We start from the raw sequence: 26,292 nt of genomic DNA, 5'->3' as shown, positions 1-26,292 counted from the left end.
AGAAATTCAAGTGTTATCTTGCAGTCCTCAAGATCAATGATAAATTCTATAGGCAAAGAAAAGTACTTACCTTTTGAGAAGGCACCTTTGTAATCCATTTCTGCCAGGGACATATCAGAAGTGTTGGGATCCATTAGGAAAACCTTCTCATTGTTACATAGCTGGAATTCAGTGTTGAGTGAATATACAACTGGCACAGGGCGGTTGGTCTGCTGAAATGCAATGGGTATCAGGAATCTAGAGGTGGAAAGAATAAGATCTGCGTGAAAGCAGGGTCCACTTTACATTTGTCATTCAAACGGTCATCTCTTTCCTACCCTTCTAAGAATCTGAACAGTCCTTTGTAGCAGATGCTAAAAATTTACTAAATAAAGTGATGTGTGTAGAAGTATGTTAGTCTAATATTATAAATCGTTGTCTTTGGAATGCTTCAAATTGTTATTTTTCCTGAGCCTTTGATTCTCACGGCTTGCTTTGATTCTCCTTTCCAGATCCATATAGCCTAAGATTGATTCTTCTAACGTAATCAAAATGTACTTATCCTCGGTCTTCCTTTTCAACACAGTGTGAGACAATATTCTCTCTCTTCATCCCTGACTCCAACTTCTTTAACCTCCTTTTTCAATTTTTGAACCTGTCCTTTTCCCCTTACTTTATTCAAGCTCAGTGGTACAAAGTTGTTCATAATGCAGTTGTTTCAGGCATTCAGTAGTACAATACCAATCCATCACAGTGTTACCTTCCTTTCACTATTATCTACAGTCTCCCACCCATCCCCAAGCCTGACCTTTATAAGGCACAGAATAATTTATTTTATATTATTTTATATTTTTTTTATTAAAACAAAAGTCCAATAATATTGAGATTATTGAGTTATATTTCAGTAAAAGAAAATTTGAGAAAATTGTTATATCTCACGATGGGGTCATTGAAATCATTATTGGGTGGTTTTGAGCTGTTTATTGCTAGTTGAGTCTTTTGTGTTATTGCTTTGGTTTATTGAACTTACCTGAACTTTTCTGGATTCTATGCTACTTTCCCATTTAATTTGCTGTGCTCCTACTTGGCTGTCAGTATTGTGGAATTTGGAGGTATCACAAGATCATGTATGTGGTCATGAGCTCCAGGAACTCTAGCATCTTGAGAAGGATGATGCATGGCCTGTGCTACACCTGAGGGCACCTCAAAGTTCTCAGAATGAAAACAGGTATATTTGTGATTTTCAGTATCATGGCCTATAGCCCTTTTGAGATTAGCCATGAAGCTATGAAACTGGATTGTTATTTACATGGAGGTGGCTGTGGGATGTAGGTGTGGCTGCTGAGGCTTCCAGCAATTGATGGAGACTGAGAGTGAGGGGAGGCTATCCACCTCAACTCTGAGAAGACCTGAGAATTTTCAGCCCCTAAACTTGTGTACCTGAAATTTTCTTTGTCTTGTTGTAGAGATTAGTTATAAAGCAGTGATGCTGGGTCATTTGCATTTCAGGAACCCCAGAGTGTGGGTGAGGTTTGCCAGGGCTTTAACAGCGCAGGGACTTGGCTCACCCTCCTCCTTTGAGCACTGAAGACTTTCTCTGCTGTCTCTTGTTTTCTCCAGGTCTTTTGACAGTTCTCTACTCCATATTTTCACTGCCTTGGTACTCATTATGCAACAAATATTCACCGAGAATTTATTATGTGGTTCACATTCTCTTAGTGATGGAAAGTTATTTATGAACAAATGGAAAAACATCCAGATTCAATAATAACTTGGGTGTGTGTGAAGACTTCTCGTGCCAATAGGAAATGATTGGACACAATAGTATAGAATTAAGCCCTAGCATCACTAAGTATGGACCCCCAAAATAAAGAACAAAGAGGGGAAAGAGGCTGGGAAAAAATAAAGGACAAGGAATCACTAATTTGATTTAATATTTATGACTTAAAATTTTGATTAAAATTCTGACACTTTCCAAGGTAGAAATGGTATCAGATTCCATTACTCCAAGATAATTTTCCACATAAAAAGCCAGTCCCAGGCCTGGAGAGATAGCACAGCGGCGTTTGCATTGCAAGCAGCTGATCCAGGACCAAAGGTGGTTGGTTCGAATCCCGGTGTCCCATATGGTCCCGAGTGCCTGCAGGAGCTATTTCTGAGCAGACAGCCAGGAGTAACCCCTGAACAACGCCAGGTGTGGCCCAAAAATCAAAAAAAAAAAAAAGCCAGTCCCAAGTCAAGCTTTTGATTTGTCCTTCTGATTCTTGAGCTACAATGGAAGTTCTTATAATCTCTTTATATAATTTATTTTTTAATGAAGCAAGATAGTGTTTATTGAACAAAAGTTACTTAGAAAGATTTGATGGGAAAGAAAGAGGTACATAGGAATTCAAGAGAGAACACTACTTGAAAAAAACATATGGTCTTTTTATTTCAGGTAACAGTTGTAAATTTAGGTTTTTACTTGAGATTCTGTAAGATGTCTGAAAGATTGTTTGTCAAATCAGAGGTTTTTATAAAAAATTTTTTTTCTCTTCCAGATTTGTTTAATCTGTGACAGTGGTTTACAAAGTCTGGAATCCTTGTACTTCCTATACACTTAATCTTAGCCAAAAGGCCAAGAAGCAATGCCCTATTCTCTAAATGGCTGATTTAACATCAAAGATACTCATAGATATAAATCAACAAGCAAATCAGGATATAGTGAGGTGTTGAACATAGGAGCTTCTGAAAGTCACTTCATTGACAACTGGGGTATAAGAGTGTCCCATGTAATAGAGCAGCATTTTTCAACCACTGTGCCGCAGCACACTAGTGTGCTGTGAGATACTGTTTGGTGTGTCGTGGGAAAAATTTTAATTTTATCCGTAACATGTGGCTTGGGAATTTTTGGTCTATTTGTGAGTCAAATTGTGGACTATATATATATATATGCATATTGTGGACTATAAGAACCAAAAACAGAGAGAGACTTAGAGCTGTTGATGAAGAACTACGTGTGTGCCTTTCTTCAATTCCTGCCAGAATATCAGCTTTGTGTTCAGCCAAACAGGCCCAGGTTTTGCACTGAGTAAGTGAACAGAAATCCGAACCATTATAAAATACTTTATTATTTCATAATAAAGAAATTATAAAATAATTTCTTTGTGTCTATTTGATTCCTATAAAGAGAATTACTTTATATATAGTCAATATAGACACAAAGTTAAATTTATGGTGGTGTGCCTCGTGATATTTTTCATGAAAAAAGTGTGCCTTTGCACAAAAAAGGTTGAAAAACACTGTAGTAGAGGAATAGACAATCAGTAGGATAAGTGAAATAAAACAAGTAAAGAGATGGGATCAGATTGGTAACTAGAGGCCACATCACCAAAGTCTTAGTTGTATGTATTATAAGGATTCTAGGTCTTGGTTAAACTTTTGAAAAAGGGGTTTTGTTGTTTGTGACCATACCCAGTAGTACTCCTGAATTATTCCTGACTCTGCACTCAGGGGTCACTTCTGGCAGTACTTGGGGGAATCATTTGCAGTACCGAGGGTCAGATAGGGTTGGCTGCATGCAGAAGGTTGGCTGCTCTCCAATTCCTGAAGGAAGGTTTGGAGAAATGAGTCGAGTCTCCTATGTTGAGACTAGACAGAGGACGCCTGTTAGGAGGTTACTGTAGTGATTCAGTTAAAGTGATGCAGATGGTTCTAACCAGGCCAGTTACTAGAGAGGCATACAAATGACTGAGCTTCCCATGGTTTTCAGAGTTATCGATAAACTCATCTTACCATAGCATGCTAGATATGGGGTGTTAAGTCCCAGTGAGAGAGAAGTCAAAGATGAATCCAGTTTGGGGATTTGGGTGTAAGTCAGTATATAACCATCAACAAATTTCTCTGTAAATGGCCAGGCAATAAATATGTTGTTTATTATTGATTTTAGTTGTTGTAATTTTGGGGGGGGGCACACCTGGCGGCATTCAGGGGTTACTCCTGGCTCTCTGCTCAGAAATAGCTCCTGGCAGGCATGGGGGATTATATGGGACACCGGGATTCGAACCAACCACCTTTGGTCCTGAATCGGCTGCTAGCAAGGCAAGCGCCGCTGTGTTATCTCTTTGGGCCCAGTTGTTGTAATTATTATGGGAATCATATTTGTTGGATTTTTAGGAGTGGAGAACAGACACTTAAGATACTTGGGGATCCCCAGGATCATTTCTAGTGATTCTGGGAAGGGACCACATGGTGCTGGAGACTGAACCCACAGCCTCACATATGAAAAGCATGTGCTCTATTGCTTGAACCATATCCCTTGCCCAGAGAGTATCTATGGCAGACTTCGTGGGCTATGTGATCTTTGTTGTAACTATTCAATTTTGTTTTCCTAGAATAAAAAAACACAGTTTGTAAATTAATGCATATATGTTCTAAAATAAAATTTCAGATAAAAATCAAACAATGAGCTAGAATTGGCCAGTGGGTTATAGTTTGCGAATGCTGACCTTGAAGACTGAAGCTGCCCTGAGTGAAATGAGAAAATAGTAGGAATAATAGTATGGTGGAAGAAGGTGAAAGATTTCATTATAGATATGTTCAGTTCAAGAGGTTAGTAAGTGAGCCACGGGGAAATACTAAAGAGTCCATATGACTGAATTAGAAGGTAATTCTGTGTTGGAGTTGTTACTTTTCCTTAAAATAAAAGGTGAATGAGATCTCTGAGTGAATAAAGAGAGATTTCAAACCTGAGACTAAGGTACTTCAAATTCAAAGGACCATGGATTAGAAAAGGAACCAGCAGAACAAACAGTGAGATGGGGCCAGGAAGGTGGCGCTAGAGGTAAGGTGTCTGCCTTGCAAGCGCTAGCCAAGGAAGGACCGTGGTTTGATCCCCCAGTGTCCCATATGGTGCCCTTAAGCCAGGAGCGATTTCTGAGCGCATAGCCAGGAGTAACCCCTGAGCGTCAAACGGGTGTGGCCCCCCAAAAAAAGCCACAAAGAACAAACAGTGAGGAAAAATAAACAGAGCGTGATACTCTGAATGAATAAAGTATTTTAAGGATTAGCTTGATCAACTTTTAAATATCCAGAATGAGTCAAAAATATTGAATTTAGCCTGTAAATCTAGGATAAAATTTGTAGCCACTTTGACGAGCAAAAAAAAAAATTTGGTTGAAGACACTCACATAAAAATTAGACAGTGGCTATCCAACCCTGAATTCTTGATCTCAGACATGGACAGACATGGAACTGATACAGTTCTCGGCAACAGCTCCAGGAACAAAACTCCCTCTGGGACATTCTTTTTTTTTTTTTTTTTTTTTTTTTTTTTTTTGGTTTTTGGTATTTGGGTCACACCCAGCAACTCTCAGGGGTTACTTCTGACTCTATGCTTAGAAATCACTCCCTGACAAGCTTGGGGAACCATATGGAATGCCAGGATTCAAACCACCATCCTCCTGCATGCAAGACAAATGCTCTATCTCCATGATATTTCTCTGGCCCCATCTGGGACATTTTTAATACTGCTCTGACACCATGTGATTAAACAGTGACCATCCTAACCCGAGCCCTAGATCTCAGACATAGAATTGACATAGTTCTAAGCAACAGCTTTAGGAACCAAACTCCCTCTGGGATGTTCTTTATACTGCTCTGACACCAACACGTGCCAGACTTGATATGATACCCTGACAATGAGGAAATGGCAACAACTTGAACTAAGAAAAGGTTTTCTTACCTCACCATCATAAGATAAAACCAGAAGACATGTCATCCTTTGATCTGTGTAAAATCCAAGTCACTAACTACAGAAGACTGACTGACAAACATGACTGGGCAGAACTTATTCTGGGACCAATAAAAAAGACCCTAGACTAGGCTTTGGCCTATGATCTGTAAAACAACCAAGATCTCTAATTCCAGAGTCTGACTGAGACAACTGCCACTGAGCAGAACTTTTGGAAACACCGGACCATCGACTACAGAAGACTGATTAAAACAACAGTGATGAAACAGAACTTCTAGAACCGTAAAGAACCTATGACCTGTGTGAATACCAAGACCTCCAGTTACAGAGGCCTGATTTTATCATCACGACTGAGTGGAAAGTTTCCAGACACCACAAAAGGACCTAGGAGAGAGTAAAGAGCACGCACGGATCTGTAGTTATTCCCATGACAGTATGCTTCAAGGGCGCAGAAACCCCGTATCTCTTAGGTCAAGGGAATTCCCTTTTTAATCTCCCCAATATTTACTGTGCCTATGCAAAAAACTAATTAAAAAGAAGACAAATTAATTTTTTGTTACTGTTTGTTTTTTGTTTTTTTTTTTGTGCTTTGTTTTGTTTTTATTTTGAGACCATGGTTATTGTTTGGTTGTTGTATTTATTGCTTTGGTGCTTTTCGGATTTTTGCTTGATTTTTTTTTTTTGTATTGTTGTTATGTTTTTCTTCCTTTTTTTTCTTTTTTCTCTTAAATTGATATTTATAGCCTCTAGAAGGACTCCTCCCATTTTTTGTTTGTTTGATTTTTGCCCTTCTTTTCTTTTTCTTTCCTTCATACAGAACCACATAAATTGAATCATCTTTTCTGCCTCACAAATTGGGGGGGAAATAATGAAGGGTACCAAGACCAAACAGTCGTATGAACATTGATTAAAAATAAAAAATGATCAGACTGAAACACCAAATCCAAAGCCAAAAACAACAAAATCAATTCCCAATCTACAACAAGCTAGATACAGAGGGGACCACTTATACTAGCAGCAAAAGAGATGGATATGGGATGCATGCTGGGAACAGGGGTGGAAGGATGACAATATTGGTGGTGGGAATGGCCCTTATTCAATGTCACTATGTACCTAAAATATTACTGTGAATGATTTGTAATCCACTTTGGTCAAAATAAAAATTATTTTTAAAAATGTGGGGGCATCTTGAAATAATTGAGAGAAAAATAAAAGTGGAACCAGAAAAATAGTATTCAAAGGGGATTTTATTTTGAAAAAATGGGAGATTGGGCACATTTTTTTGTAACACCTGGTTGTGCTTAGGGCTTATCCCTGAATCTTTGCTCAAGGGTCATTCCTAATGAGGTTCAGGGGGACATATGTGATGCTGGGGATTGGAACTGGGTTTGCTATACATGCAAGAAAAGGGTCTTATCAACCCTATAGTATCTCTCTGGCACTGACTGTGACAATTCTTATAGAAGGGTAGGTTACTTGTGAGTTGTCTTTAATAAAGTAAACAAGAGGGTTTGGGCTTTAGTACACAAGTGGAGACTGATTTTTGACTACAAATAGAACTATTCATTCACAATCACAGGTGTATATGTGCAGATATATACACAAAAGTAGGCATGGTAGTAGGAGCTTGTAAATGCTCCTTGTTTCCTAAATAAACTAAGACACAAGGTCATTGCTGAGGCTAGGTCAGGGGAAGACGTGACATAAATAAGGCAGTGACAGAATGAAATTATTAGTTGGGGAATGATTTTCTAGTAGGCTAATTTTTTTTCTTAGCAGCACTGGAAATCCAATCCAAGGCCTCACTCAGGCCAGGCAAGTATTTTACCAATAAGTCAAAACTCTGCTCTATCCCTTTTTAATTATTGCAGGTAGATTTAATATTAGTTTTAATGAATTTAAAAATTGCTGATTTTGACCTGATGAACCTTCTGGTTGAATACTCTTCCCTTAAAAGATCATCTTTTGCCTAATTAACTTTTTTTTAGATAATATCTCAAACATAATTTTCTCTAAGAAGCTTCTTCTGCACTTCATAGAGGCTTGGTCAGAGCCCTTTCCAGTTGTCCTAATCACAAATTGTTATTTTTTTTAGAGTACATAGCTGTTTAATTAATTAAAAAATGTTTTTTGCAGAGGAAGTAGTTTAGGCCATACCTGAAGGTACTCAAGGCTTATCCCTGACACTGCTCAGGGATATCTCCTGCCCATGCTCAGAGGATGATATGCACTGCTAGCAATCAAGCCAAGATGGATCACATACAAGGCAAGCACCAATGCTCATAGCATTGCTTTATATTATTTTTGGTGGGGGAGAGCATTGCACAACAGTTTAGCAAACCCTCCTAGTGATTCTGGGCCAAATGGGCCATCGTTTCCATGCAAGGACTCAAAGAAGCAATTTGCTTACCTTTCAACACTGTAAATAACCAGACTATCTAGCAGTGTTATCTAGCTTATAGAGCTGCACTGTGGACCACATGATTCCAGGATTGAACCATGGTTGATGACATGTGCTTTATGCCCTGAGCAATATCTACAGCTCTGCTTTTTACATTTTAAAGTGTGACCTACTACTACTCGATGTAAGCCAACTTTACTCATCATTGCACCAGAGTCTATATGCTTAACCATTGCAGTTTCAATGTTAGCTCTGCTCTGGGCACAAGTATTTGTTATAGAGAAATGCACAAGTAATAACTCGCATTCATTATTTCTCAAATATTTCATCTGACAATTCCTTAACTTTAGTTGCATGTTGTACCAGTGGAAATTTGAAAGGATTTGCATATAGGAGGAGCTTGAGGGTTTAGAAGAACTTTATATAATCCAAGTCAACTCTACTTTGACTATTAGTTGCATCAATAACTCATTTATCTGACTGAGCATAGAGTCAGATAACATTCATATTATCTGTTAATAAAGCATTATTAGAATACATATATAAGATAATATATAATATGATATAGCATAGTATATAAGATTATATACTATGTGGTATATAAGACACTAAGAATGTATAGTAAATAAATCAATAATAGAGTTGAGAAGATAATGATAATCATAAGAGTAAAACATAACAGCTCATAAAAATATACATAATGAGACAAAATTCTTTAGAATAAAGTCTGAAGGTTCTATTGCATCCATGTGAAGTCATATAGATGAGCAAATATAACATTAGGCTCAAAGAAAAGTCATCCCAGAAATAATGGAGATCCACATATAATAATTAACTTTGCTGTGAAGCAAAGGTATTCAACTCTGAGGATACAGTAGTACAGTGGGTAGGGCATGCAACTGACCCAGGATAAACCCTCTGTAACAAATATGGCCCTGTGAACACAACAGGAATGATTCCTGAGTGAAGAGCCAAAAGTAAGCCTTAAGAACTTTTAGGTGTAGTCTCAAAGCAAAATAAAACAAAACAAAATATCACATACTACAAAATTAAAGGCTTTGTACTTAATTGACCTTGCATATGGCCAATCCTAGTTCAATTCCCAGCACCATATCTATTCCCCTGAGAACTTCCAGGAGTGATTCCTGAGTCCACTAGTACTCCCAGAAGTGACCCAACACTCCTTCTTTCTACAAAACAAACAACTACAATACTCAATCAGTAGAAACTCTTCAGAAGTGTACTAAGAGACATACAGCTTTCTTTGTAATAAATAGAAAAACCTTGAATTATAAATATAAATAGAATAGAATGATCATAGTAATTGCAAAAATATTTTACAATAATTACTTTAATGCAGTGAAAAACAAATTATAGGCATGAATTAACAAATAATTCCTGAAGAATTCCCAAAACTGTGGAGATGATTTATGTATAAAATAATTATATTGCATTTAGAACATGTAAAATCATGAAGTAAATATGAAGTGAACCATTAGCCAAAATAAGGGTTGAGATTAAAAAAAAAAACTAGTTAGTGCTGTGTGAGAAGTGGGAGGGAATAAAATTGAAAGGGATTCTTTTCCTCGTGGATTCAGCTCTCTCAAGTATGGTGAATGTACTAAAATTCTACTTGACTTTTTGTAAGAAATGTGGAAAGCTCCAGACACACAAAGTTACATAGCACAAGAAAGGCAAAGATTCTCTGAATGGCCAAGGCAAGTGGTATATGACAGGAAGTGGAATGATTATGGAGGTCTAAACCAATTTTACAGAAATGGCTATAACTATAAAAAGATCATGTTGAGGCTCGAATGTGTCGAGGCCAATTGCAGTTCTAAGTGAATGCTGGTCATTAGGAGATATAGTATTTTGAGCTGGGATGGGAGATAAAAGAGAAAGGGACAAATGATCCAAGTGAAGGTTTAAACTTTATATTTTTTTATTATAAAGACAAATCTTGGGTTGTGTTAAGTTGTGAATAGTGTATGTTGGTGTATGAGTTGGGTTGTGAATAGTTGGTCTATGAGGAAGGAAATGTAGTCTTTTTTTTGTTTTTGTCTTTTTTGGCCACACCCGGTGATGCTCTGGGGTTACTCTTGGCTACGCAATCAGAGATTGCTCCTGGCTTGGGGGACCATATCGGGCGCAGGAGGATCTGTCCTAGGCTAGCTCAGACAAGGCAGCACTGCACTGCACCACTGCTCTGGCTCTGAAATGTAGTGTCTTTAATAAAGTTTCCTTGAGAAAAAAAAATCTGAAAGGGATTTGGGTTATTTAAAAGGTACAGTTAATGCATATTTTATTTCCTCCTGATTCCTAGTAATAGCAGTTATAAATGGAGGTAACAGCACCAATCTTGTGGGGGATCATTGTAGTGAAAATAAAATGTTCAGACTTAGTGCAGTCTATCATGTGATCTATTCTGTCTACAGAGTCATTACTGTCACTGGTAGTTACAATTCATTTTATTATCATTAGTACAGCCCAAGGGATACTCAAGTCATTGCAGCTATAATTGATATTAAATACTGTTCTATTTCTTTAGGTTTATATACTCACTGTATATGACCTTCTGAATATCTAAAATATTTCATAATTAATAAAATGTACTATATTATCAGATTTTTGCTGTATGGTATTGTAACTGATAGCTACTTTCATCTGACCTTCCCCTGCTATTCCCCACCCATACATACAGAGGAACTGGATTACTTGTCAGTAATTGTCATCTATAATTGTTATCTGTAACAGAAATGCATACATATAATTATATATTTAAAATTGTGTAATTGTATAATACAAGTATTTGTACATATAAAAACACTTTGGAAAATAGTTTGGCAGTTTCTTTAAAAGTTATATATCCAGGGACTCAGCATGTAGGGCACTTAGTTGGGCATGACATAGACTGACTGATACATCCTGAGATATTATTATCTATGGCAGCCATGCTCTGTAAAATTGCAATGAACACTGAATTAGTAAATTCAGAACCAATTTTCATAGGGAAATACAGAGTGGAGTTCCTACAGCTTCTGCTCAACAGTCTCTTCAACTGACCATGATATAAATCTGCTTAATTAAAGACACATTAGACAGTCTACATTGCTATTGCTTATGACAAGAACAGTATAGCTTATGCCTGAATAAAACTTCCCTTAGGGTGTATTATACACTATAAGATACACCACAACCTTCTGGTATTTAGAAATAATGAACATCACTACAGCACTATGCTCTGGAGTTATTTTATTTATTTTGTTATATATTTATTTAGATATTTTAGAATATGCCATAGGAAAGAGAAAAAAAATAATGTGTTAAAAATTAATGAACTTCTCCAGAGAGGAGAGAGCTGGGAGTTATTTTGAACATCAAAAATTCAATAGAACGTACAAAAGTTTTAAGAAATTATACCTTATAAACGCTGAAAAGGATACTTGCCACACAAAGTGAGTTGATACAACTTGACTGGCAGAGAGCCAACCTGATTAACCTGTGCTGGGAAAGAGCATGTCACATACTGACTTTGTACATCCGTTAATGGCTTCGAAAGCATCAGGAAAGCCAATATTGGAGTTAACAGAGATAGTTAGTGGACTAGAAAATTGACATATAATGGGGCTCTGTTTCTCCTTACCTTTCTGGGGCATGTGCGGTACAGGCCAAAGGCTTCTCTCCAGGATCTATCCAGGGCTGAGTGGGTTGTACAGTGCAGGGAATCAAGTAGATGGTATACTCTCCTGAGTAGTCCTTCCTGGAAACATGAAGAGAAAACTGTGGCTAAAGTGAATATTTGCAGATTATTGACCTTCCCTGAAACACACTGGTTTCATTAACCACTTTTTAGAGGGTTTTGTGTAATACGTCCAAGAACTTAACGAAGCTACACACACAATTTGCAGGATTCAGCACTGATTATTCCAGCCTTCAGAGTAGTATCCAGAGACGTTTAAGAGAGCTATTTTATGCTTGTTTTGCAAAATTGGATGAGGAAACCGCAGTTTTAAAAATTCTAAAAGACTTTAGTGAAGGCAAAATATAACTAGCCATTTTCTTTAGCATTTTATACACAATTTGATGGTCTCTGTTTAGTACTTTGAGTTCTCTGACACTGTTCAACACCTCTGCTACAAGTTTGATTTCTTTTTTTTTTTTCAATTTTTTTTATTTAAACACCTTGATTACATACATGATTGTGTTTGGGTTTCAGTCATGTAAAGAACACCACCCATCACCAGTGCAACATTCCCATCACCAATGTCCCAAGTCTCCCTCCTCCCCACCTGTACTCTAAACAGGCTCTCCATTTCCCTCATACATTCTCATTATTAGGACAGTTCAAAATGTAGTTATTTCTCTAACTAAACTCATCACTCTTTGTGGTGAGCTTCCTGAGGTGAGCTGGAACTAGTTTGATTTCTTAAGCTGTGACTCAGCCACAGCTGATGGAACAGGCAGCAAATGCCTCAGGGTTATAGGATGTCACTGCAGAAAGAGATGGCCAATCCCATCATTTATTTCATTAGGGGTTCTGAGGCCCCTTCCCAAACTCTGCTCTGGGTCCAGTTGAAGAGTAGTAGCTCCTCCCATGGGAGATAAGTTGGGACTTCCCCTCAGTAGCTGATGGTAACATAAGGAGCGTGGAACCTTTGCTCCCTCACCCCTTTCATTTCCCACAGTCTCACCAAGGAGCAGCTGCAGCCCTGTAGGTGGCCTGGAAAACAGCCAGATTTCCAGAAGCATCCAGAAAATACTTCATGAATTTTGGGAGGCTGCCATCCGTTGAATGGGAGAGCACAGGGTTGTGAATCTTAATTATAACTATTGTGAGCAAATAGTGTCTGTATCCTCTGAGATCATGGTGTGACTCTTTTCTTTTATAGTACTATGTCTACCAGTTAGAAAAGTGAGAGGAAATGTTTAGTAAAAATAGTGAAACAGAGGGTTTATGGCCCATCCTGGGATTAGCTGAGCAGAATGGCTCTGGCTAGAAACTGGGAGACTATTGGACTTGGGCTTTGCTTGGACTCTGTCCTGGTTTTAAGTTGTATACAAAACATGCAAGCCTATACTTAAGGACTTTGGCCTTAAGACCTTTCAAAAAGCCTATGAATCTTCCATCTTGCATTCCTGAGACCTTTTTTCCTCAAAGTTTAAATCATCAGGATATGAAACCTTCACAACATACTCACATGACACAGATGAGGTCACTAGGAACTTTTAGTTCAAGAACTATTTAATTAGGCAGAATTGTCCAGGACTGACCCTTGCACTCAAAAATCCATGATCCTATGGTTCTTCTGCACACAACCTGTAGCTTTGTTTCACTGGAGTAAAAGTCACCACGCACTTTCATTTCTTTAACTTTCTCACCTCCACCCCTCCATGCTCGCTGCACTCATATCACCGGGTCTCCTTATGTTCGCAGAAGCCAGGAGTGCTGTGCACCTTGGCACAATTCCAGGATCATCTACACAAAAGTCCCTCTCCTCTTTCAATTCTTTGCTCAAATGTATTTTCTTAATGACACCTGTTTTGGAAGTGCCTAATTAAAACGATAGTTTTCCATAGCCCTGATTCTGCTTGCCCTGCTTTATATCTTTTATCCTCCCATAGAACACATCACATTCTAAAGTTTTATGCTATTTATTATGTCTGCTCTATTGTGTTTTCTTCTACAGTGGCTGTGTGCAGGGATCTTTACTTTGTTTACCCATGTATTCCAAGACCCCAGAATCTCCCTTGATACACCAATACTGGATGGACAAGGGAATTAGGACAAATTGCAGTCTCCCAATCCTGCATTTCTACTTTCCTCCCAATCTTAAGTATATTGAAGGTCGCTTTTCTCACTGAAAATGTAAATATACCAAACACATCTGTGAACAAGTCTTTATGCTATAATTCTTCTCCTTATTTTCTAAACATTAGACTTTGTCCATGTCATACAGAGAGTGCCAGGGAAGGCAACTAAGACCAGAGTCGACGATGGGTTCTCTCTTCTGTAGGATATTATGGAGCTCTGCGCAACTCATTAAGTGCTGGGCATTCTTCACTTGACCACTTTCACTTTCATTTCTCTAGCCCAAATGCAAGGTCCTCCTGAAGACCTAACTTATTCAGGTCCTATCGTGTGTCCAAACCACCAATTTAAGTTTCAAGATGAATCATCCTACCATGAATCTCAGAGAAGTTCAGAACTGGGTGAAAAATGGGACATATGGCTTTAAACTGTATTAAAGCAGAAGCTGAAACAAAGTGGGTCTGAGGAAAAGTGAACTTCACAAACTACAGGGTCAGATATCACTATAGGAGTTGGGGCTCCCAGTTCAAGTTTTGCAAGAGGGAGAGAACAGAAAAGACACCAAGAATTGTAAAGAAATGGTGTGAGGATGGAATGGTGTATTAAGGGAAGGAGAGGTATGTAAGAATTGGGTATAAGGTGAGGCTAGAGAGGAGGGGAGGAGCTTTGGACAAGCAGTGGGGTGTCCCAGAGACCCACAGAGGTCAGTTTCACTGTCTATAAATAAGGACAAAAGTACCCATTTAAGCTTATGCAGTTCTAAGAAGCAGTCCTTAATATAATGAAGATAATTTTAATTATAAAATCTATTTCAAAAGAATAATTATATCAAAACTCACCTAAAATAATACCAAAAATCAATCACTGACAGCCTTTTAAACATGAATCTTTTTTTTTTGTTTGTTTTTTGTTTTTTTGGGCCACACCGGGTGGTGCTCAGGGGTTACTCCTGGCTGTCTGCTCAGAAATAGCTCCTGGCAGGCACGGGGGACCATATGGGACACCGGGATTCGAACCAACCACCTTTGGTCCTGGATCAGCTGCTTGCAAGGCAAACGCCGCTGTGCTATCTCTCCGGGCCCTTAAACATGAATCTTAAGACAATCTGTTATTTTGTAAAGTGGGAACAAGATTTTCAGGCTAAAAGTATATCTTAATTTAGTGACCTATTAAACAGGGATAATGATATTTATGACAGTCCTGGTTGTTCTGTTATCCATTTCATGGTAATAGTTTTCACTTTGTATATTCTATTCTTTTCCAGTTACAAATGAATATTTTATTGTATTTATATAACCCCTCTTCTATATAATCTCTAGATTAGATTGGGAGATGAATGACATTTTTAATTTATCTATAGGCTAGAGAACCATAAAAAGTGACAGCTGGACCTAATAATCAGAGATCTTGGTTTGATTTAGGTTATGGTTACTGGAATTGATATTTTTGAAATTATGTTAAAGTTGTTGTTTTTTTGGGTTTTGTTTTTGGGTCACACCCAGTGACGCTCAGGGGTTACTCCTGGCTATGTACTCAGAAGTCACTCCTGGCTTGGGGGATCATATGGGACTCCAGGGGATAGAACCGCGGTCCGTCCTAGGCTAGCGCTGGCAAGGCAGACACCTTACCTCTAGCGCCACCACACCAGCCCCTATGTTAAAGTTTTATTGGCTTCATTTCCCAAATCCTTTGCAGGTGGATATAGCAGTTGATTCCTTTCCAGCTAGTGAGAATGACAATGATACTCTGTCTTGCCTAATCTTAGCCTTGAAATAAGAGCGACCACTTCCTGGTTTATCATTCCAAAGCTTGTCTAAGCTATATTTTGTTTCTTTTTCTCTTTGCTAGATTATTTCTATAAATACCCCTTTTATTTATTTATATTTATTTCGAGCCACACCAGGCAATAATCAGAGTTTATTCCTGGCTTTGTGCTCAGGGTTTATTCCTCACAGTGCACAAGGGACCATATGTAGTTCCAGGAATCAAACCTAGTCAGCAGCATGCAAGACAAATATTTTTATTCTCTGTACTGTCTCTCTAGTTTTCAATTCCCCTTTTGAAATCCAAGTACAGCCTTTGGGGAGGAGGGCACAAGTCCTGTTTTTAAACTGAAAGAAACAGAACCCATTTCTTATCTACTCTAAAACATCATACATATTCACCTGTTGTAAGAGCTTGTGGCTCTCCAGAGTTGATATGGGGAGTCAAAAGTCTGAGCACTCCAGAGGAGCTGTAGGTCGAATTCAATGCCTCCAAGATGGTCTGGAGTCAATATGAAAGACCTAATATCAGGGAGGGTGTGATGTTCCATCACAAACTGTCCTGTTTCAAGAGAAACACATGAAAATCAGTGAGTTTTATTGTATTTGTGATAAATCCTACAAGACCCTGAGAATTGATTTAACACTCAAATGTTGAATGTACCTTCCTGCCCCATAGAATATAGCCCACATTGGTCGGAACAATATGTCATCTCAGTCTAGCCTATTTCCTTGCTAATAAGGCTCACTATGGTCAGATACATTTATAAATAATAATAATGTTCCTTGTGGAAATGGTGCTAATGAGCAGACATAATTTCAGAGTCAGTATGTGATAAGAAATATCACATTCTTTATATTTCAACCAACATGCTTTTTAGAGATAGCAAGTCTTGTAGTTTAAAAATAAAATATCAATTTTGGATAAAATAATAAATCTCATTTAGGGTCACCCAAGTCCTGGTGAAAGGAAACAATTGGTAACCTCAATAAAAAATTCAGATTCTTTAGTAAGATACTTTTATTATTTAAAAACTGCTGTAATAGGGGCCGGAGAGATAGCATGGAGGTAAGGCGTTTGCCTTTCATGCAGGAGGTCATCGGTTTGAATCCCGGCACCCCATATGGTCCCCTGTGCCTGCCAGGAGCAATTTCTGAGCCTGGAGCCAGGAATAACCCCTGAGCACTGCCAGGTGTGACCCAAAAACCAAAAAAAAAAAAAAACTGCTGTAATATAGTGTCACAAATAGGTAAAAGTAGGGAGACTACTCTAGATTTTAAAAGACCAAAATATCATATATGAATTTTGAACCCACCTCCTTTATATAAACTAATAAAAATAATATAAGTAGTTACAAAAATATAAAAGACATCTATAAGAAATAAAAATAGGGCCTAGACTTAACTGACTCAGTGTTAAAGCCTTGGATATGATCACAAGGTTGAGCTATACGAGAGAATATTCTTTTCCCAAAATAATTTCTGCACATTATTAGAGTAAGTAACACGAAGGCATGACTTGCTTTCAAATACTCCAAGTTAATGTACATACATACCAAAATGCTAAAAATTATTGACTATTTTCTTTGTTCTATTAATAATCCAAATTCTTTTGATAAAAGTGTTTATTTTATTTTAATTTATTTTTATGTTTTGGGCAACACCCAGTGATTCCCAGAGGTTATTCCTGCCTCTGTATTCAGAGATTATACCTGGTTGGGGCTGGAGAGATAGCACAATGGTAGAGCATTTGCCTTGCACCCTATGGATGGTGGTTCAAATTCTGGCTTCTCATATGGTCCCCTGAGCCTGGCAGGGGTGATTTCTGAGCATAGGAGTAACCCCTGAGCACTGCCGGGTGTGACCCAAAAACCAAAGATCAAAAACCAATTAAAAAAAAAAAGAAGTTAAGAAAGAAAGAAGTTACTTCTGGTTCTGCTCAGAAAACCATATGGGATGCTGGGGATCAAACCTGTATCATCCATGTGCAAGGCAAATGCCCTACCCACTGCACTCTCTCTCGGGTCCCAATGAATACTATATTTTTTTAATATTATTTTTATTTTGATCATAGTGGCTTACATATTGTTGACAATAATATTTTAGGTATATATTTACATAAAATCAGGGGGGGATTTCCATCACCAATTTGTCCTCCCTACACCTCCGTTTTTGTCCTACCTCCCATATGCTCTTCCCTCACCCCCAGGGCTGCTAGAATATGTGGTCCCCTCTGTACCTAGCCTACTACTTAGTAGTCTTGCACCTGTTTGGTCTTGGTGCCTCTCTTATTTCCCCCTCTAAGTGGGAGGCAGGACTAGCTAGTTCAAGTTATGTGGTTTTGTTTGAAGAAGAGAAAAGTAATAAACTGGGGTAAAAGTCTAATACGCAGAAAATAAGCAGGATTCTTCTAGAGGCTCTCAACATCAGTTTGAGAGACGAAGGAGAAAAAGAAGGTGAAACACTCCACCAGTACAAAAAGAAGTGTCAAATATCCAGTGAGGACTCCAACAATAACATAAGCACCACACACACACACACACACACACACACACACACACACACACACACACACAAAACCCGCCATGGTCTTGAGATAAAAAACATGGCAGAGCACATAAAGAAAGAAAAGAAAAGAAAAGAAAAAAATAAGTGTGAATACCATATTTTTAATAAAAAGTTTGGGGGAAATAACATTGATATTACCTCTGAACTTGGCATGGGTTTTGAATTCAATGACAAGTCGGCCATCTTCTCGAATGTAAATTCTGATTATTTGAAGTCTTGCAGAGAGCACACTATCAGTCTGAATTCCTGGCAGATGATCACAAACAAAACATCCACATTAGGGCAAAGAGATCTCCCAAACACAAATCTATGTGAGTTACTCCAGTGACTCCTTAAAACTACACAATTAAAATAATTGGAGAATGCCAGGGATCGACTCAAGTGCCTAGACATGAGAATCAATGAGCATCACTCTAGCCTATACATTAATTTGAATGCAATTTGAGAAAGGTTTACAAATCCATATGAACACAGAAGCTATTTAGAGACATTTACGTATCAAATTGCATGGCAGTTCATTCTCATTTGTTCTTTTCTCAAAGTTCCATTCTCCTTGACATAATCTTTTATACCTGTCAGTCCCACTCAAATTCATAGACTGAAAAATCACTTGAAAACTTCATATACTAGAGAGACAGTACAAGGTTATTGTACTAGCTTGCATGTTTGATCCCTGGCATATATATGGTCTTCCAAACACTACTGGGAATGACTCCTAACAGAGTCAGGGAGACCCTGACCACTGCCAGGTATGTCCTGAGCCTCTCCCCCTAAATTCCTACTCTTTTATAACAAAAACTAAAAAACAAAAATGCTTTTCACTAGTCAGGCAGTATCTGTGACAACTCAGATTTCACAGGCATGTCTTGCTTATGCAAAGACCCAAGATTTATCATAGACATAATGGTCTCCTAAATATTCCCTGGTATAATCCTGATGGTCTCCTGAATCTTGCTTGGGAAGCCTCCTATCCTCAACAAAAAGTGGCAAATTTGTTAAATTTATATTATATAAGTTATATTTATATTAAATAAACTGTCAAATTTATATTAAAATTGGTTTCAGCACATCTTCATTCTGTATTTTTTTCTTACCAGGGCATTTATCAGGACTTAATAGAAACTTAAACAAAAAGTCCTTGTGGCTTCATTTTGTATTCACGCCAAAGGAGAGTGAAATGGTAGCTTGCTGAAAGCAAGATAAATATGACATTATGTGAGCAAATTGTCACTTTAATCTGAGCAACTCCAATAATAACATCAGTAAGTTAGTATAAAAAATTTAAAGGATCGGGTCCGGTGAGGTGGCGCTCGAGGTAAGATGTCTGCCTTGCAAGCACTAGCCAAGGAAGGACCATGGTTCGATCCCCCGGTGTCCCATATTGTCCCCCCAAGCCAGGGGCAATTTCTGAGCTCTTAGCCAGGAGTAACCCCTGAGCATCAAACAGGTGTGGCCTCAAACAAAAAAAAAACAAAAACAAAAACAACAAAATTTAAAGGATCATCTACACCACAAGTAGAATAAAAATAAAATTAACAAAATCCCCAAAGCTCATACCAGAACCAGAGGAGAAAAATTTGAAATACACAATGAATAAACAAATAAATAATGAATGAATAAATAAAATTAAAAAAAGAATTTAAGGGGCCGGGCGGTGGCGCTAAAGGTAAGGTGCCTGCCTTGCCTGCGCTAGCCTTGGACGGACCGCGGTTCGATCCCCCGGTGTCCCATATGGTCCCCCGAGCCAGGAGCAACTTCTGAGCACATAGCCAGGAGTAACCCCTGAGTGTTACTGGGTGTGGCCCAAAAACCAAAAAAAAAAAAAAAAAAGAATTTAAGACAATTATAAAGGGAACCTATTTTCTTTAATAAGAAGTGATTCCTTCAGTATAGAAAACTCTAAGCACTTCATTTGATAGGCTTTTGATCATACTTGTGGTCCTCAGGCCTTACTCCTGGCTGCATGTTCAGAGGACCATAAGTAGTGCTAGGGATTTGAACTGAGGTCAGCCACAGGCAAGGCGAATGGCTTCTGGCCCTCTGGTAGCAATTTAAAAACACTGCTCTACATCAAGTAAATCACTGCTATGGTGGGAAAGAGAAGTGAGTTTGGAACAATGTGTCGAGTAAAAGACAATGAAAAGAAGGAAAAAGCAAATCACAATTCAGACCCTCTGGAACAGGAGTCTCAAACTCAATTTTCCTGGGGGCCGCAGGAGGCAAAGTCGGGGTGAGGAAGGGCCACATAAGGGATTTCACACACAAAAAAGTCCTCAAATGTCATTATTAACAGTTTTAATTATTTCTTCTGAATATGAATAGAACATTGAGTGAAGATCATAAACAGTTCTTCTGAACATGGCATCTTTTGACTATTCCTTGCTGCCAGAGACTTGACAGCGCTTCTTCTCACAAATCTGAACCACATTTGGCTTTAGAGAGGAAGCAGTTGAGACCCTCAGTGTGGCTTAAAGATGATCATCATTAAGTCTAGACCTGTACTTTAACTTATTGAAGTCAATGTGGAGAATAACTTTTCACACAAATATGTGCTCCCAAAAAGGCACATGGTGCGCTTGAACATTCGGGAAAGCTCAGGGAAGCTGGGGGGCAATTCTCTCAAAAATTGCCCATGCATGTCTGCTTTTCCACTAATCTTCCTGAACTTGGCTTTGAGATCAGAGTTGCACTGCAGGTCAATGAGCTCCATTTGAAGCAAAGGAGGGGCATCTTGCACATCAAAGGAAAAGGGGTCCACAAAAATTTGGAAAGTGGCTCTGTGCTTTTTGAAGTCTGCAAATCTGTGATCAAATTCCTTCTCTAGCTTAAAAATAGCATCAACATATTTCTCACCACTGAATGGTATGCCTGCATCCACAAGTTTCTTGCATGCTGGGAAATGGCAAAGGTTTGTCTAAGAGAGCCTGGATTTCCATAACACAAGTTTTGTGGAGAATGCTTTCACGTTGTCATAGGCAGCACTGATACGCTGCCCCGGGCCTCGTAACATCTTGTTTAGTTCATTCAGCTTATGTGTGATGTCAACAAGAAAAGCTAAGTCCATGAGCCATTTGTGATCACTCAACTCAGAAACAGCATTCCCATCCTTCTCCAAGAAGGCTTTCACTTCTCTCAACTAATAAAACCTTTTCAGGACATTTCCCCTGCTGAGCCAACGTACCTCGGTGAAATAGAGCACATCTCCATATTCTGACTCCATTTCCTCTAACAAAGCACGGAACCTCCTGTGCTTTAAGCCCCTGGATCTGATTTGGTTGATGCATTTCACAACAACAGACATCACATTATCACATGGCAGGCAATTACTACAAAGGGCCTGCTGATGGATAATGCAGTGAAGAGCAATGGCCTTCTCTACACCCTCCTCTTCAAGTATTTTTTTGAACAAGTGCCAACAGTCCATTTTTCCTCCCTGTCATACCTCTGCAGACGTAAGGTTGTTCTTGTTTGAGTGTTTGTAGGGTATAGGACAACAGACACTGTTACAAGTCACCACTTAATTTTTCTTTTAATCTGGCTTGAGCATATTGGAGGAACACTTTATATCATTTAATACCTGTTCTCCAGAGGACAGTGTCGTAGAAGAAGGAGAACTCCATCTCAGTGTGGTGCTCCAATGAGGCCCAGCCCCTGGGGGCTGTCACATAGATGTAGGAGACATACAGGGGCACGTGCACTGTAAGGAAGGACTGGGCTGAGTCTCTCACCTGCCAAACAACAGTGGACACAGAGTGGCTTATTTCTTCCCTTGGGATGAAATAGCATATTATCAACACAACTCAACTCAGATTTAGCTCAGTGAATCATAATTGTTAATCAAGTATTCATGACTGTGCTAGATACCAGGTTAGGAGCTGAGTCCTCAGCTGTAGGGACAACTGCCCTGCCTCCCCCCTCACACACATTGCCTTTAGGTTTTTTATGGAGCTTCCTGGTAAGTAAAGAAAATATAAAAATAAAAATGTAAGTAGCAAGGTAGGAATCTTGTTTTTTGAGATAGGATGATTTGGCAAAGTCGCTTCAATAAAGACACTTCTGACAAGGAAGCAGTTTTACCTTCACTGAGATTGTAAAGTATCATAGTCATTCCCAAAGAAGCAACCCCGCCAGTGTGGATTTTGCCATAGGCATATAATCTTTCAGTGAATGCATCTGTCCTGGGACCACTAGAAGAGCTGGAAACAGCTTTAGTTAGGAAGATAAGCCAATGTGGATCCTGGGGATGAATATATATATATATATATATATATATGGCTGATTAGGATTTTGGAATCCCCAAGTGTTCTTGCTCAAAGAACAAAGTCTATGGGATTAGGACACTATGCCTAGCACATTTACTCACAGCTCAGAGCAGCATATAGTTGGTTGATTCCCCAGTTTATACAATGCTTGGCTGAAATAATTTTGAAAAGGCATCATTCATCATGCAGACATAACTCTTACTGACATTCTTCTAAAAGAAAACCTCTGGCTGCTATCTATTTGATTCACTAATTTATTTTTAAATTTTACTATGCATTGGGCAATAGGGGATGGAAAGATAAATTACGATCAGAAGCTTTCATGTTTATACCATGTCTGTGTGAGTGAGGGAATTTTAAAAGTCTATTGATGAGTTTCTCTTTATTTGTTTAAGAAGAATATAGGGGCTATACTTGAGAGTTCTCAGGACTTATTCCTGGCTGGGCTCAGGACACCATATAAGGTACTAGGGATCAAATCTAAGTTGGCTGGGCACAAGGCAAAAGTTCTACCTGCTGTATTATCACTTTGGCCTTGGGAATATTAACTTTCGAGGGGGTGGAGAAGCAAATCAATTAGTGACTATATGTATATATTCACTAAGTTTTGTATTTCTGACTTAGATCTAGGTTTACTCAACTACAGGATCCAAAGAAAATAAAGAATGCCTTAACATTCTATGCAGCAGGGGGCAGTATTGTATACAAAATGAGAATCAATTCTCAGGAGTGGTATGGTAAAAAAAATAAATCATCTTAATAAGAGACTTTTCCAGAATACTTACAATTAATTCCCTTACAAGTTTCTTCTCTCTGTGTGGTCAAATTTCATTTTAAATAAAAAATCCACCATCTTATTTTGAGGCCCCTGAGATAATTGATCAAAAAGAAGTAAACCTATTTTGGAATTCACCTTTTCCATGAAGACACAGTAAGTACACAGATACAAATAACTGTCCTCCTATGAGCTTGTCTATTTATTGTAATTTTTTTATTACTGACAGTTATACACCTTTTAAAAATGTCTTAATTTTGGTAAGTGATTTCAGTTTAGTATAGGTATTAAATCAGAGTGTTTTAAACAATTTTCTCTCTATAATGCTTAGGGGTGGCTGTGTTCTATGGTCTTTTAAATTTAAGATTTTCACCTGTCATTTCAACTCATTTTTCTTGGTGGGAAAGAGAACACAAAGTATAGAATAGTAACGAGAATATGCCTCTTAAATACTAAGTAATAACCTAATCATCAAATATACATTTCTTTAGCTCTAAAATATACTCAGAAAGAAAAGAAATTCTTGAGAAGTAAATACTAGATATGCATATAAATGGCGGTGACAGGAAAAAAATTCACTTTCATATTAACTCAAACATTTTCCATTGTCATATTTTAATCACTATTCAGAGGACTTTGTGGGGGCTGTAGTCCTGATGATACTGTGGTCTACTGCAAGGGTCTCAGAGAGATTCTCCTCTGTTGGTTCACTTAGGAATCACTGGTTACAAAGAATTCCATGAAGCGCTCTGGAAATGAGTGAGTACGGCACCCAAGTGCCTGTAGTCCATAGGCCAGAGCCTGGATACCCACCTGGAAATCAGCAGTTACAGAGCCCCCGCAGACATCAATTAGCTCAGTCATATCATAATAGGCATCAAAAGTCCACACACAGCTCTTCAGGTTCAAGTGTTTGTAGAGCTGGATGGACTTTGACTCGCGCACCTTAGGGTCAAATTGGAAGGGGCGGTCATAGCCTGGGCCCAGGGCGGTGCTGTCGTAGACACGATCATCCAGGAAGCCCGCCTCTACAATGGGGGGAATAGGGAACTGTCAGGGAACTGCAGGGATCTGTCTCTGTCCACAAGGATCAGTGGGAATGTGTTTGGATAGTAACAGAGTTTGCATCCACCCAACACTGTGAAGAATGCAGCCATGCCAACTCCCACTGGATTAGGCCTCAATGACCAGAAAGCTGTGGGAGTTTGGTTCCTTGGATACTCATGCCTGTGAGCATGAGTTAGAGAGATTTGATTCAGGAACTTTCCTGAGAGGTTTCAGGAACTGTAGAGAAGAGAACAACTACAGTACCATATGTCAAGGAGCCAGAGCTCAGGGGCCGGCAGATCTCAAAAAAATACAATATATTGTAGCTTCTCCTGTCATACTTGGGAAGCTGGGTCTCTACTTTGCAACAAGTCCTTGAAGAATGGATTTGCTGTTTAGATACTTTGCTGATGAGTTGAATTGTTAAGAGTCTTTTTTCTTTTTAAAAAAGCTTTTATGGCATGCTCACAATCAAACATCTGATTTTTACCTCACCCTCTGATGGTATCTTCTATCTTGGGGAAAAAGTCCTAATTTTTTGTTAATGAGTAAAATAACTCACTAATGATGCTTGACGAAATTGCCCGGTTACAGGCCAAAATTACTGCATCAAATGCTGCCAAGAAAGTGAACCGTTCTAAATTAAAGGAGACCTTTAAGCAGCAGAGAGCTGAATACAGATAAAATTTAGAATATTAGGACTGAAATTTTTTTTGGCAATGCTAAATGTAACTGTAGTATGTTGAGTTGACTTATTTCCTAAATATTTGGCATCAGCACACAGCCTTCTACTCCTCCAACTCTAGATCTCAATGAACATGTGTTGAAGTGAATTGTGTTTTCATAAGAAGAGATGCAAACTTTCAGTCCTCAAACATGGTATTTTTCTTTCCCCAGCCATATATGTGGGACAATTAAAATTTCATACACAACTCAGTGATTTACAAATAATTTACACTCAGCTAATTTCTATTGTATAAAGACCATGCGTCGGCAAGTGATGCTTAAGGAATATGAAAGAGCATATGAATGTTCTGTCCTCAAAAAACACCATTCAATGATTCATTAGTTGTGAACAGGGAAAATGTATGTTTAATGTGCGGGCAAATGGAAACAAAGGGATTCTTGGTCAGGTCAAATATCTGAACATCAAAATGCAGAGCCTCAGCTGTCAGCTGTTCTGCATATGTCTGCTGCAGATTAGCACAGCTCTAGAGTATGTCCTCCAGCAGTGGTGTGTGTGACTAGTACTGACAAAATGGGGTAAGAAGGTCCTCCTGCTCTGGCTGGAAGTAGGACCTGGTAGTAAGACAAGTCTAAAGGATGGGCTCTTGCCAGAGATTACTGCAGTCAATGGTTGGCGTTTTGTGGGGCCTATTTTGCAGTTCTTGCTTTCTCTCTCACCCTTTAAAGCATGTGGCTCTCTAATAAGCATTTTGCACCCCAAACTACTTTTCTTTCTGAATAACATAGCATCTTCACTTTATCATTGAAAACTGTGATGATCCTGGCTTTTATTTTATTTTATCTTTATTTCCGATTAATTTATTTATGTGTGTGTGTTTTGGGGAGAATTACAACTGGTGTGCTTAGAGGACCATAAAAGGTGCCAGGGACCAAACTTAGGTTATCAGTGTACAAGGCAAGTGCTTTAATTGTGCAGTGGCTAAGGCAGAGGCAAATGGATGGGATCTTTACCCATCTATCTTTTCAATCCTGATCATGTATTTTAAAGCATAAGTCACAACATGCTCCCTAAATAAGAAGAAAGAACTACGACTGACCATAGTAGGTACTTTAAAAAAATCCATCTACTTAATGTTCAATTTGTTCGGTAGCAGGTATTCTCCACATATAAATTATATATATAATATATAAACGTATTTATAAATATAATAGATATAAATCATAATATATATGTATGTATGAGACCATTAATTCCAAAGTCCTTGTTTCT

The 26,292-nt window shown here is 38.5% G+C and overlaps 1 protein-coding gene across 1 annotated transcript in view; it reads right to left on the bottom strand.

Annotated features, from left to right (window-relative positions):
* Positions 1-26,292, bottom strand: part of FRAS1 (Fraser extracellular matrix complex subunit 1) — a 377,453-nt gene that overhangs the window by 8,643 nt on the left and 342,518 nt on the right. Inside the window, 6 exon segments of the mRNA XM_049789877.1 lie at positions 71-237; positions 11,755-11,871; positions 16,086-16,245; positions 18,390-18,497; positions 21,829-21,979; positions 24,102-24,316. Coding sequence (XP_049645834.1) covers positions 71-237; positions 11,755-11,871; positions 16,086-16,245; positions 18,390-18,497; positions 21,829-21,979; positions 24,102-24,316 — 918 coding nt within the window.

This window comes from Suncus etruscus, chromosome 16 (assembly GCF_024139225.1).
Source record: "Suncus etruscus isolate mSunEtr1 chromosome 16, mSunEtr1.pri.cur, whole genome shotgun sequence".
Lineage (NCBI taxonomy): Eukaryota > Metazoa > Chordata > Mammalia > Eulipotyphla > Soricidae > Suncus > Suncus etruscus.
The sequence above is the reverse complement of the archived record's forward strand: the minus strand, read 5'-3'. Positions and strand labels throughout refer to the sequence as shown.